Genomic DNA, 14,218 nt, shown 5'->3' with positions numbered 1-14,218 from the left:
AGCTCACACAAAGTAGCATTAATAAGGATAATAATAATAAAACAATAAAAATGCTAAAACGTTCCTGTAATTCCTCATTGATCGCTCACTCAAGCTGGACACCTCCAAACTCAACTCAACGCTCTTCACCTCAAGCGAGGGATTGAAACACGATTGGCAAATGCCACGGCAAGCGGTACATGCGCGAGTGCTCTTCTTCATCGAGCAACATGGGAGAGAGGACTACAAACTCACACGTCTTTCCCGTTCGGATGACATACGCGTCATCGGAACGGAAACCGGAAGAAGATAAAAAAACGTTATCGGTACCGAGGCTCTTACAAGACCATGCGGGAGGGCGCGTGGCACAGTTTGACGTCAGCAATCGCAGAGTGTGGTCGTGTCGCTACAGTTTTCTGTAGCGACACAAAAATAGCGGCGCTACGACTCTCAGAATGAAATTAAAGCTGACCGCTTGTGCGTTGCGAGACTCAGCAGTGAAGGGGACCCCACCCTGCAATTTGCAAACGTCTCGGAACGGGAAAGGGTTAAGGGAGCATCCGCTGAGCCAGAGGATTTAACTGTGCAAAGGAATGCGAGCAAAGACTCACAAGTACGAACGCATAAAACGAGCACGCTTTAGTTAGGCGTGCGTGTGCTTGAACACCAAGTCAAGAACCGCCCCGCAACAGAAACTTGTGGGAAAGACTTGCAAACTGCCACCCTCTCACTGATCTACCCAGGGGCAGAGTCGCTGCCCTACAGCCTGGTCCGGGGAGCTCGTACACAAAACTACCAGATGCGCAATTAAGTAACGCAACACGCTTCAAGACCAGATTTTCTGAAACTGTCACAAATCCTCTGGCTGCACGTTCAGGCAAACATTCTGCCGGCAGATGTCTACAGGAACATGCAAGCAGCCATGGAGTGTAATGTAGCCTGCGCTCCTTCATCAGACCTATAGCAGAACTGCACAAACTCTCCCCTGAAGCCACTCTCGTGCGTAGCAGACCTCAACTATGGCAATTAGCGCCTGAACATAATGCAATCGTACGCAAGGATAGCACAAACACCGCATGCATGTTCCAACGCACGTAACACTCTAACCATGCCGGTGCACATCGTAATGGGAGCTTTGAAACTGTATAATTTTTGCGTTTTTTTATTTTGTTGCCAAATTTTGCTTTAAAAGCTATACTGGCAGTGCTTAATTTAATCTGCACCAGACCAGGCCACAGTTATTTTAGCGCGGTACATCCCGTCTCACACCTCATTTTATCTTTGAAACTTTTAAAAGCCTGTTCATATTATTACATCAGCAAAGGGTAAAATAAATAATAAAAATGATGCAGGATAATTACACTATGTAACACAATTTTTCTTCCTGGGTAATAAGTGTTATTTTGTAATTGCTTATGCCTACAAAGTACAGAAAAAGATTTAGAACCGAGTAGTTTTTCGAGTTTGTTCCTCCCCACAGAGAACTCGGTCCGCTGTGGCCAGTCCCGCCTGTCATAGTGCGCCTTGGTGTCTAAATCTTTCGTAGTCATTTTTGTATTACTTTAGTATAAATACATGTTAATTTTGATTCATATGTTGTTTTTTTCTGAGTTTATGTGAACGAAAAAACACAAATTCGCCCGTTTTCTCATTGAAAATAGGTAAATTTCGAAGTATCACTGTCCTGGTCACAAAAGCAAAGTTTGTGGGGAATAATAGCCATTTTCTATACTTTTGAGGCATAAGCAATTACGAAATAACACTTAGTACCCAGGAACAAAAAAAATTCTTATACAGTGTCATCAATAAGTATATCTCACTTGAGCAGTAAGACCTAACGCTGATACCCATTACCCTCCCTCAAGCCAAGCCCAGTAACGTTCCATAAAATATCGAGGGGAAAATGCCGTGGTACGTTTCATCAGCATTGCTGAGCTGTGGTGGACATGTCACTGGCATCGATGAGCCGCGGTAAGTTTCACACCGAACGGTTTAGGCGTTTGCAGCTTTCATTAAAACATGGGGCGCGTTCTACAACAAGACGGGGATTGACGCACAGACATACGTGATATTTCCCAGGAATAACAATCGGCAAGCCAATCAAGCTTGCCTTAGAAAAAATCAACGCGAGCGAGAGAAATTGAACCAGTCCGACAACCGTGGGCGGCTGCGCGATACTTGGGGTGCATTTCCGTAACGCAAATCGCCGGTGCCTTGAGAGGTGATTTTTAACCGTTTAAAAAAAAAGGTTGGCAAGCCACCCGTCTCTCGTCGAGTGCGATATTAATTGAGTCGTTATTGCCGCGGGGGTTGCTCTGGGATTTTGGAGCGAGGGGTGACGGGGCTTTGTGCGACGCGTGCCGCGGCGTCGATGGCGCTGCTGAAGGCGAGGAAGCCACGTGAATTCATTAATGTGCCACGAAGCCCCGGCTCCACGGAGCAATGCCTCCGGCTTAGATGAATAATGAGCCCGCCGCTGCATCCGAGGCAGGCGGCACCAGAGTGCGTGCGGCAGAGATTTGACAAAACTCTGGCGGGTCGGCGCAACGCAAAATAGCGCCGAGTTGACCTCACTCTGACTGTCACTTCTCTATTTGTCCTGGCTGAACGTCACTGAAATCGTGTCGCGAGGTGGAGAAGCGTCCGTTTGAAATTACACCGGTCAGCAGAGCATCGCCCCGGAAGGCAGGTTCACTCGACTACTCGCGGAGTAACCACGCCAGGCCTCTCTTAGCCGAACATCAGAAGAGACTCTTACGTTCCCCGTGTGAGGTTTATCAGTAATCGGGAATGGTGAAATACAGAGTAGAACAAATGCAGGATGGAGGCCCATTGGATAGTTGGATACGACAACGAGGAGGTGCATATCAATGAGTCTCATCGAAACAGGCGCTGTTGGGAAGTGTCTACTTTGTGCCGGCATGGCAAAAAACATCAAGACTGTCTTTACTGCTTTTGTCTACCCAGCACGAATGTTTACACACCGCACCAGGTACTAATTTTGAGGCTGAGGTGACTTTCTGATATCGGACATGGCTGGGAATTGAACCCAGATCATCTGGTTTGTAGAGCAGTGAGCAAAATACCGCACCATCACCGCCCACACAAAGATCCCCCCCTCCGTATAGCCTTAACAGATTGTTGGGGCAAGAGCCGTTAGCGAGTACCTGTGAAGGCTGGCATGACATCGGAGGAGGTGGGCGGCCAGCACCACGACCTTTGTTTCTCTAGTAACAATGTTTGCACATTCTGCCAAGTACTCGTTTGCGACTGAGTCGACCTAGGGGAGGCCCAGGTCTGATTCAGATAATCGTCACTGGTGTTGGTGGCCGTGAGCGGGAAATCAAACTTGGATTCGTAGCGCAGCGTAGCGCTAACCGCCGCCCTACCGCTCCCACTTATATGTGTGACTGCACACGCACGCACGCAAGCACGCACGCACGCACGCAAGCACGCACACTCGTACGCAAGACCGCAAACCATATTGACGCATCGACGAACAAGTGCACCACATAATTTGGTATGCCGCCCTTGTACACCGGAGCCCCGTTTATAATGAACCCGCGTCTGTGCCCTCGGGTACACGCGTGCCTGTGCGTCGCTACCAAATTAACCGCAGCCGGCTATAAACATGGCGGGGGGAGGGGGGATTTTCTACAAAGCACACACAAGCCAAGGCAGTTCTTTCAAGAAGAGCCAAGGAGGCCGAATGATAGAGCTTCGACTGTGTTAATATTTACCAACGATAAAAAACAACGCCAACAAAAAGGAAAATACTGGCAAGGCCAGCTCACACCCGGGCCACTTATTTCACAGAACCAGAGTGTGCAGCAGGGCAAAGGTTCAAGGAGTGCACCGGTCTGCACAGAGCACTGTGAAGATGGATTCCGGTCTGGCTGACCCAAGAGTTCTCCTGCATCTACGTTTGTGGAGGGGAAAAACTAAAATCCCTACGGAGTCTGAGCAGGTGGGGGGGGGGGGACATTCAAAGATGAGTGCTTCACACCGACCGGTCGTTACCGAAAGGTACGGCGAAAAATATTCGTTGATGAAGTATCTTTTTAAACATAATCATTATTATACTCCTAATAATTATAGTGGACAATGACTCGGAGCAGATAAAAATGATCGAGCATGAATCAGAATATTTGTTAACACTGGAGGAATCCGATAAGCTTTCAAGCTCGTGACCATGACTACGGCTGCTGCTCACCACAGGCCCAAGCGTGACCGACTTGACGAGGCTACATTAACGAGTCTGGATGAACACGTGGACCTGAGATAGTTTAGTAGTTTTGTTAGAGACTGCAGTGCACAGAGCAACACCAACAATGGTAGTCTTATTTCATTTATATATGCAAATGTAAAAAATATTTACTGAGTTCACCGATTGGCTGACCTGATGATAATGGAGGGAGGAGAGGGAAGGGAGAGGGAGGGAGGGAGGGGAGGGAGGGAGGGAGGGGAGGGAGGGGAGGGAGGGGAGGGAGGGGAGGGAGGGGAGGGAGGGGAGGGAGTGTCCGCTTGAGCCGTGTCTCCACCACGACTACGCAAAATCCGCTGACTGCGATTTGACTAAAATCCCAACTGCATCATCGACTAGACCGAGACTACAGCTAAAACATCCATAATCGCGTAAATATAAATGCGTCATTAAACCAGCCACCACCCGACACAGCCAATTAGTAAGGTTTGTCACGTAAACAGAACGTGCCTATTCGTTACTAGTACAGCACACTGGTGTGTTGGAGAGCAAATACACAATATTTACAATCTAAAAATGACGTACGACACCACCCACCTCTTTCTGTGTCCTCCTACCCTTCTCCCTGTGCCCCCTTCCTCTACCCTGTCTATCCTCCCTGGGCCACGGCCGTAGATCGCTACGATTGAGCGCTAATACGTCGGTCGCTTTTGGAGGACGCTTTGGAGGACGTCTACCCAAGCGTCTTTGTGTCTGTGCTGTTGGTGAATAAACAACAAAAACGCACACTGCCGGGTGGCCAACTGGTCGGCCCTGAACTCGCCGGCAATCTCATGGCAAATGCACACAGCGGACATTAACACATTCACCACTGGCCTTTAGCGCGGGATCCCAAGTGCTTACCGTCGTCCCGGCTAACTTAACAGCCGGCAATAAATCATGGCCCAGTTGGGACGAGGCAAGGAGAGGGGGGGAGAGAGAGGCCCCGGGGTGGAGCAGCGCTTTCCTTTTGCGAAGCAGCCAACGGAAGCAAAACTAAGCTCCCCAATACTGGGACCCTCAATCATCCTAAATGAGTTCATAAAATAATAAAATAATAATAAGCGCTCCCTCGCATAAGCACTGACCGGTCTTCTGGGGCCCGATCACCAACAGCTTGGGCAGGCGGTCGCAGGTCTTCTCTTTAGACCAAATGTCCTGGTGCCTCTTGTCGTTGCAAGGGTTCTGAAAAGGGACATTCCAAAGGGAAATATCAGACAGACAGCCGGGGCCATGTTTTTGCGATGACCTTGGCGCAATAGAAGCCTCCAAGGTACGACTGTACAAAGCTTCCGAGGAAGCGACAGATTGTGCGTCACGTTTTGGTGCCAATCGCGTGAGATAGCTGAATCGCTAATATCGGTGTGACATGTTTGATAAGCGCAAAGGTTTGATGAAGTTTAAGATCAAGGGATCAGATGCTCATTAGTAGTGATATATGGTATGGTTGTTGCACACGAATATTTTTTTTAACAGAGCTGCCAATAAAATGTGAACTTAATACCACCGCGAAGACGGATGATGCCTTTGTATTGTTTTTTGGTATTTAAAATAAAATGCATTATTTGGCGAAAATGCAACCGCTTGTGCAATCAATGAGCACGGCATCAAAAAACTAATTTAGTTTTTTTTACTAAACTGGGCATAATGCCAGCAATGAGAACTGCAATTAATGAAATATACAGGGTAATGAAAATATGGTGAAGCGCTCTTTTAAAAAGCATGACATGGCATTGCATGATGCTGGGTAAGAGAGACCGATAAAAACTAGATTTGAACTTTTCCCCCAGTCATTTTATCTTGATTGTACTCGTCAGCATTATGTCGTGAGACTGCGTTTCGGCTCGGTGCTCCGAGCCTTGTGCTGCAGAGTGAATGACATCACAGAACTACACACAAAGTGCTCGGCACACAAGAACCTGGGCGGGGGTCGCACGTGAAGCCTCTACTGGGGCGCCGGGTCCACTAAAACTCCGCAAGTTGGGCACAGTAGGGAGCGCATGCCATGTCAACCCACGTCACCTGGGTCTGTCCTATGACCTCCTGTCGGCAGAGATCGCTCGACACTTCACTAAGCCTGGTGCAAGCGCCATAGTGGCGTCACTACCGATTAGTGGCGAATGGCGGCGGCTGTTTTGTTGCTGCTGCTGCTGCGTCCGTCACCGAGTTAGATTTCCTGCTCACGGCCAACACCAGCGACGATTATCTGAACCGGTCCTGGGCCTCCCCTAGGTCGACTCGGCCTCCAATGAGTACCTGGTGCGGTGTACGAACATCGCCACTCGGTAGACAAAGGTGGCCGGGCGTGGTGCTGGCCACCCACCCCCTCGTGTACCGATCCGGCCTTCATAGGTGCACGTGAACAGCACTTGCCCCTAACAGTCTGATTAGGCTATACGGGGGGGGATCTTTGTCTTTGTCACCTGCCACAGGGGGTCCTTGTCCTGCGGGAACAGCTGGAAGTACTTATTCGCCAGCTGCACGGGCGGCAGCGTCGCCAGCTGCAGGTTTGTCCAGCAGCCCACGAAGTCCACCAGGGTCTCGAAGGTGTGCAGCCCGAGACGGTCGTTGCCGTAGTTGGACAGGTGCGTCATGAAGATGCTGATCTGCGAGGGTCACGGGAAGCAGACGAAGGCTTCGCTCATTACCTGTGTACCGACAGTTCAATGTTCACGTGCCATTCTATTGCGGGTCTGCTGCTGTGCGGTGATATCTTTGCGTGGTCCCGCGACTGTTCTGTTGTTGTGTTTTTTGCCGCCTTGTATTTATTACTTATTTACATTTAGTAACCATTTTCCCTATTGTGCACTCGTATCGTTTTTGTTGCACCGTTTGCTGTCCAAACTCGCTGACCCCACACCCATGCTGGACATCACGGCTCATCGGATTCCTCCTGCAGTCGAAATGAAGATGCCGATTCTAGGTAACGGCGATGTCTTGGGCAAATGACGGTCGGTGGAGGCAGGGGGCGGTGGGTGGGGTGCTTGCTGCAGAGGTTCGCGGTTCGAGCCAAGCGGCCACCCTGGTAAATACTGCGGGTGGATTGACCATAAATGCTACATGCTATCTCCTTCACAGTTGGACGTTAGAATATCCCCCGGACGTTATTCAACTAAAGCGTAGAGGCCCACGAGTGCCGGCGTCACGCTCCAAATTTGACAGATTTGAAAACGTTACCTGCAAGATATTTAATTGGGTAACACCACATTGCAAACGTTGCCCGCCTGTGTAACACAGCGCAAATACCAAATTTACTAATTAATATGTATATATACATTTGAGATTCTACCTCTCATTCCTTCTGTGACTGGATGGAGGGTCACCATGCAAGGTCATGCTTTGATTTTAGATCAGACAGCATTTTTTGTCTCCTGACAATCATTCTGTCCATTGCGTAACCACTCTTCTGCACAATGTCATCTGTATGTATGTTGCACTTCTTTTGCATCGTACGAAGCCAACCGTGCTCATTGAAGGTTCGGGGGGGGGGGAAGGACAACAAACTACAATCACAGTTCGTAACATTCGCAGTCGTACAGTAGCGATCGATTCCTACACGCATGATTCCATGCCGTGTATCGGCAGCGTAAAAATCCTATTCAACCCGCGAGTCAATGAACCGTTACGATGCTGTGTCACGGCGCCTCGGCCAGATGAAGGGGCCCATTTGGGGGGGAGGAGAGGGTCAGGGGGAGGGGGGGACAACTTGTGACTCCCCGCGATGAGGCAAGGGAACATGCCCTCGGGCCAGTGACAACAGCGTCTCCGTAAAGCTCGTTTTTTAAAAACCTGCGGTGCCTTCCGCTCTCGCCGGTGACAGCGAGCTCCTCGTTAGGAACACCGCGCACCGCCACCCCCCCGCGTCACACCCCGCGGCTCGCCCAGGACGACGAGGTAATGCGCCGTCGGCTCCGATGTCACTCCGCGCGGCGTCAACCGCCGCTGTTTCGGGGGCCAACACCCGAGCGGCTGCTGCTGCTGCTGTTACCCAGCTTGGCTCAGATCTCAACGACTGTGGCCACGGACGCTTCTCCTGACACGCCGAGAGATGATTTTGGTAAGAACCGTCGGCTCGATTGGTGACAACCGTCGGCGCACAGGGTCAACAATCGTCATGGCCCGAGGTAATGGTGAAGGTGCAGCGCTGCAATTGGTTGCTCACTCCACCGCTGGCGGAAGCGTCTCCGCTACAGGAAGCTCTAGAGAGAGCCCCCTCTAGATGGTACTTTGGCTCACTCGTCCACATTGACCAGATGCCTTATGAGAGGGCGCCATGGTGGCTAGCAGATGTTAACCACCTCGCCTGGTATACAGGAGGTCGCGGGTGCGATCCTCACACTGACGCCTGCATATTTGGAGTTTGCATGCTCTCCCCATGGTTGCGTTGGTTTTTCCCTCCCCATTTATAAACGTGCGTTTAAGAGTATTTTGCTGCTATACATTGCCACATGATGGTAAGCCACTTCGATGAGCTATTGTTTGTGGCCAGGTCGCTTCTGAAAAAGGGCTGTATAGCTCAGTGGGGCCTCACCTGGTACTGTAAAACAAAACAATAAAACAAATAAGTGGGAGTACCCACGCTTTACCCCGCCGCCCGCGAACTGCCGATCGACGAACTGCGGTGTCGCAATTCGCAATGCCCGGTGGACAGAAGAGATGGCGGTTGAATTGAAGAAACTTGTGCCATTGTTTGAACTGCTGCTGCCAGGAACAGAATCGAACCGGCGACCACTGGTTTGCAAGTCCAGTGTGCTACCCATTACCTTGTCGCCCCTAATAAATCACTGCAAGTCCATCGGGATTAATTTTTTTTAATATCCGCTAGCAAATTACTCTGCGCCCAATTTCCGTTTTTCAACCAGCTCACCACCACCGCCACCCCCCACGTTGACTTACTACGTCAACACATATAATTGCCGAGTAAAACTTCTGCGAAAGCTTTTCGCGGTCGCGCCAGGTGCGGCTCTCGGGACGCGCCGCTCGTCGTTCGGCGTTTGCGCCGGACATCGTGCCGGGCGAGATTCTCTTCACGGTTCCCAGCACGTGGTAAGCGAAAAACGTCGGACACAGTGGCGGAGAGAGTCACGTCAAGCGATCGCAACGGGAGTAAACGTGTCCGGGCCGGCGAGCACTCGTGGGGCTCGCCCGTTTCATCCGGTGTAGCAATGACCCGAGCAATATTCCCCTTGCGATGACAAGAAGCGTGCATGCGTGCACACCGCTGTGGCAGCCTCATGTTTGTCCTCCCAACTTATAAACCCAACCGCCTTAGGCTGAAGGAGGCAACCAACCCGCCCTCCCCCCTTAGGCTGAGGTCAGGGGTCTCGAGGCAGAGCAGAGGAAGCCCCAAGGCTGTACAAGGAGGATCAATGGTAGCACAGAATGGACTTTAGCTATAGCAGCTGGGCAGGGCGTCATTAGGGCAAAACAGGTGGCCCCTTTAAACTAATGGGAAGAAGGTAAAGGAAAGGGTCTTATTTTAAGTGGTGTTCGCGGTGGCATGCGATACAACCCAGTGCAATAGTGCGCGTTCAATCTGGAATATGGAACAAAATTAGCGCACTGTGATGTCTGTGGAGTACGGATGCAAAAGTAGAAACTTAGCGTGTTCATCACGAACACTGGGAACACAATGGGAATGTATTTTTTAAGTGTCTAAAAACCCAGGAATCTCTAGTCACAGTGTGGAGTGGGCAGCATCATTTTGTGTAGGTGGTGATCAAGAGAGGAAGGCCATACAAACAAGAGTTGTGAATATGCATTTCAGGATTCACGTATTGCCAAATTATACCATGAAGGGCCATGCCTCATGCTTACAATTCAACTCAATCAATTCATTATCTTCTATCGCGATGAGCGTAGCTGCAGGGGTAACGTTTGTTATATGTGGTTGCCTGCTGCTGCAACTGGCAACGCTCTGTAATCGAGCAGGAAAGTGATCTGCCCAATTCAATTCCTGAAAAAGCTCCCAGCACGTGGGGTGAAACGTCAGACATCGTGCTGAATAACACGACGGCACAGCCTGAAAAACAACATCAGAGAGAGAGCCGTACACAGCACCGGGCCGTGAAAACCCATGCAAGGAGAGAGACAATATCACCGTCTCTCTGGAGTAAGAAATCGTGGCGTGGATCTGCCATCAATGGACTCGTCAGTGTTCGGTGAATTAAAGTTTAACGGGTGAAACCGCGTGGTTAATTCGTCCAGAACCCTAGATTTCCGGAGGTCTCATCGACCTGCGATGGGGATTTGAACCGGCGACCTGCCCATCCCTGAGCAGATCTTTAACTACAGCATTGCTCGCCCACGCAAGTGAACCCCTACAGGGCTATGGGATTTTGTAAATCATCTGCCAGTGCTCAAATTAGCAGCTGCCTTTTAACGATCGCAAACATCCACAGCTGAGAGCTTTTTCTTTACAAATGTAACCATCAGCGATTCTTAATAATTGACCAAAATCCACGGGCATTTGAATATCGCTGGGGGGAAACAATGGAAGCAAGCCTTAGTTTTAGCCACGAGGCTTTTATTTTATCAGCTTTGCACACGTGCGAATTAATTTATCACTTAGCGTTAGCCATTAATTGGTTTCGATATTAAAAAAAACAGGAGACATGGGAAATATTTTTACGACCAGGCACACAACATCGAGCAGACCTCTCGCTGCGACTGTGTCTACTAGTCACGCACGTATTTCCGGTCTCATTATTATTACAAGCAAAATGATGGATAAACACACGAGCAAAGGAGCATCTTTCAATAAATAAATATTTAGAATGACATTTCCAACTTTAGCCTGAAGGCTCAAAGAAACAAAACGCCAGGCTATTTTTCTACACCACAACACATGCTGCCAGTGGTGTAGCGTGGTCAAGATGGGTCCATCCTGCAAATAATGTAATGGGTCCCCTCCACCTACCCACCCACCCACGCTCTGTCCAAGTGCACAGCTCCGGCAGTCCGTGGGGTCTCCGGTGCAGTTGCACCGCCTGCGCACCTGCAAGCTACGCCGCCACACCGCGCTATGTTTGACTACGCGGCGCTTCGGTGAACCGCGGCTGCTGCTGCTGGAGGAGGAGCTAAACGTCGTGTCGCCCACGCTTGACGAGCGCTTCTGATTGAGCTGTCTGGGAGCACGGGAAATCCCAGGTGCTTGTGTCAACGTCAACGCTGTGGATCTCGTTTACAGGAATATCCAGCGTGCCCCCTCCCGTTCTCCCCACCCCATGCTTCCCCCTTTCGATAAAAAATCAATGTCGGGAATTAGGCGGCAAGTGGGAAACTCGCCAGGTCGGGGACCTCATTGAGCTGCGGAGAAATTCTATCCACGGGACAGAAGGGTCAAGACCCCAAACCCTTCCCCCCACACCCCTCCATCCCCAGCTCTTCCAGAAGACAGACACAGAATCGTTAATGTCCACAGAGGGAAGGGATAATGCTTTTACCCTTTATCAAAAAAAGCACGCCTCTTAAATCACAGTAGCCCCCAACCCCCGGAGCGGCAGTTGAAACATCGGCGCAAGCTTCTTAATTTCCCCCGCCTCTGTCCGTCCGCTCAGCAGTATAAATGACCCAGACTGGACCAGGCCTGGTTAGAGATTCTTTAATGTCCCAGGCTGGACCAGGCCTGGTTAGAGATTCTTTAATGTCCCAGACTGGACCAGGCCTGGTTAGAGATTCTTTAATGACCCAGACTGGACCAGGCCTGGTTAGAGATTCTTTAATGACCCAGACTGGACCAGGCCTGGTTAGAGATTCCTTAATAACCCAGACTGGACCAGGCCTGGTTAGAGATTCTTTAATGTCCCAGACTGGACCAGGCCTGGCTAGAGATTCTTTAATGACCCAGACTGGACCAGGCCTGGCTAGAGATTCTTTAATGTCCCAGACTGGACCAGGCCTGGTTAGAGATTCCTTAATGACCCAGACTGGACCAGGCCTGGTTAGAGATTCCTTAATAACCCAGACTGGACCAGGCCTGGTTAGAGATTATTTAATGACCCAGACTGGACCAGGCCTGGTTAGAGATTCTTTAATGTCCCAGACTGGACCAGGCCTGGTTAAAGATTCTTTAATGACCCAGACTGGACAAGGCCTGGTTAGAGATTCTTTAATGACCCAGACTGGACCAGGCCTGGTTAGAGATTCTTTAATGACCCAGACTGGACCAGGCCTGGTTAGAGATTATTTAATGACCCAGACTGGACCAGGCCTGGTTAGAGATTATTTAATGACCCAGACTGGACCAGGCCTGGTTAGAGATTCTTTAATGACCCAGACTGGACCAGGCCTGGTTAGAGATTCTTTAATGACCCAGACTGGACCAGGCCTGGTTAGAGATTCTTTAATAACCAAGACTGGACCAGGCCTGGTTAGAGATTATTTAATAACCAAGACTGGACCAGGCCTGGTTAGAGATTATTTAATGTCCCAGACTGGACCAGGCTTGGTGATTCTTTAATAACCAAGACTGGACCAGGCCTGGTGATTCTTTAATGACCCAGACCAACCGGACCAGGCCTTCTTGAGAGCTTCAGTGGCTTTCCAATGCAAGCGCCGACTCCCCCTTTGTCTGTCTGTGAGACTCGGTAGACCAAGCCCTGCAGTGCGTATGGCTCCAGGCTCCAGGCTGCTTCTGTGGCACCCCGAGGGAGCTATAAGATGCAGGTACGTGAGGTGCAACCCCCCCCCACCCCCCGCTCTCTTACTGGGTTGAGCAGCACGGTGAGGAAGAGCTCGCCCCCCTGGATGCTCTTGTCCAGCTCCTTGGAGCCTCCGGGATACTCCTTGATGAAGATGGTGTGAGTGAAGAGGCCACACGTCTGGCGAGGGAGAACCTGTTCGCCAAAGAACGAGGAGGAGAAAGGTTCACGGAGTTATCCGCTCGCTCGCTCGCACACACGGTTCAGCGTCGCTTATCTGACTCGCTGGGGATTTGGAGTATAAGTGATAGTGTGAAGAGGTCGGATCTGTGAAAATTGATAGAAAATGACAGTTGCCTCACCGCGTGTGCACAATTAGGTTACCGGACGAAAATAAATTGCAGACTGCTTGAAACGTAGCACGGTGTGTTGCTGCGCTTCAGAAGTACGCGGGATTAAGAATTCAATACCGCACGCGAGATAAGGTCGGATTTGTGAACATCTATCGAAAATGACGGTTAGACACATGCACAAATACTGCACTGGGTGCGGGTAGTTAATTTGCTACCTCCGTTAAATAACTCATTAATTTTTAGCTCATCAACCGCCTCTTGGCAGCGAGCCGTTGACGGCATGCTGGGCTTAACATCTCCAGCCTCGTCTCTCACATCTGATCTCATTTAATGAAGAGATTTCCGGCAACGAGCAGAGCTTCGTGTAAATCCATGGATGTTGATTAAATTGTTTTTGCCCCTTATCATAAAGGGCTCAAGCAGATGGACTTCCCCAAAGCCAATTCCGTCATTTCGCCGGTCACACGAGGACACAGAGCAACCCGTTGCACGAGCAAGGAAAAATAATGGGCAATTATAAATTTGCACAATTGTAATTCATGTGTTCACATGAAAGATGCACTGCCTTTCATTACGATGAGCATTTTAGGGTTATTTTCTTCATATGATAAGATGACAATTCACACAATATGAAATACGGTTCGGCAATGAAAAGATGATTTAAGAAATGCGAACACCTGCAACAACAATACGATAAACGAAGCCGCATTTCCGTATGCAGCATGCGGAGATTGGCTCAGCCCTTCATCATCCCTCCGGGGTCAATAAAAGGAAAACCCACTTTGTGTTGAAGTCGACACTTGTTTTCAGAGGACTTGCCCCACCATAGGAACGTGGAATTTCCACCAACTGACTCTGGGCCAGGGTCAGACACTTAGTGCCCGCCCCAAAAGCCTGCTCTGCATATGTGTGTGGCCCTGCGGGATTAACGCTAAATGCAGTGGCTAAAGAATAATCTTGTGGACAGCGGATATTGACGTCGAAAAATTGTGGAATTTTCC

General features: G+C 50.0%; 1 protein-coding gene across 2 annotated transcripts in view; it reads right to left on the bottom strand.

Moving 5' to 3' along the window:
- The window catches only part of LOC144732162 (bifunctional heparan sulfate N-deacetylase/N-sulfotransferase 2-like), a 72,580-nt gene that overhangs the window by 18,123 nt on the left and 40,239 nt on the right, over nt 1-14,218 (bottom strand). For both annotated transcript variants that reach the window (XM_078613504.1, XM_078613505.1), the window contains exons 6-8: nt 12,931-13,059; nt 6,646-6,828; nt 5,311-5,407 (exon numbers count right to left, since the gene is read on the bottom strand). In XM_078613504.1, coding sequence (XP_078469630.1) covers nt 5,311-5,407; nt 6,646-6,828; nt 12,931-13,059 — 409 coding nt within the window. The remainder of the gene's footprint in view (nt 1-5,310; nt 5,408-6,645; nt 6,829-12,930; nt 13,060-14,218) is intronic.

The sequence above is a fragment of the Lampetra planeri genome, chromosome 41 (assembly GCF_965212315.1).
Source record: "Lampetra planeri chromosome 41, kcLamPlan1.2.h2, whole genome shotgun sequence".
NCBI classification, from domain to species: domain Eukaryota; kingdom Metazoa; phylum Chordata; class Hyperoartia; order Petromyzontiformes; family Petromyzontidae; genus Lampetra; species Lampetra planeri.
This window is presented reverse-complemented; position numbering and strand designations above follow the sequence as displayed.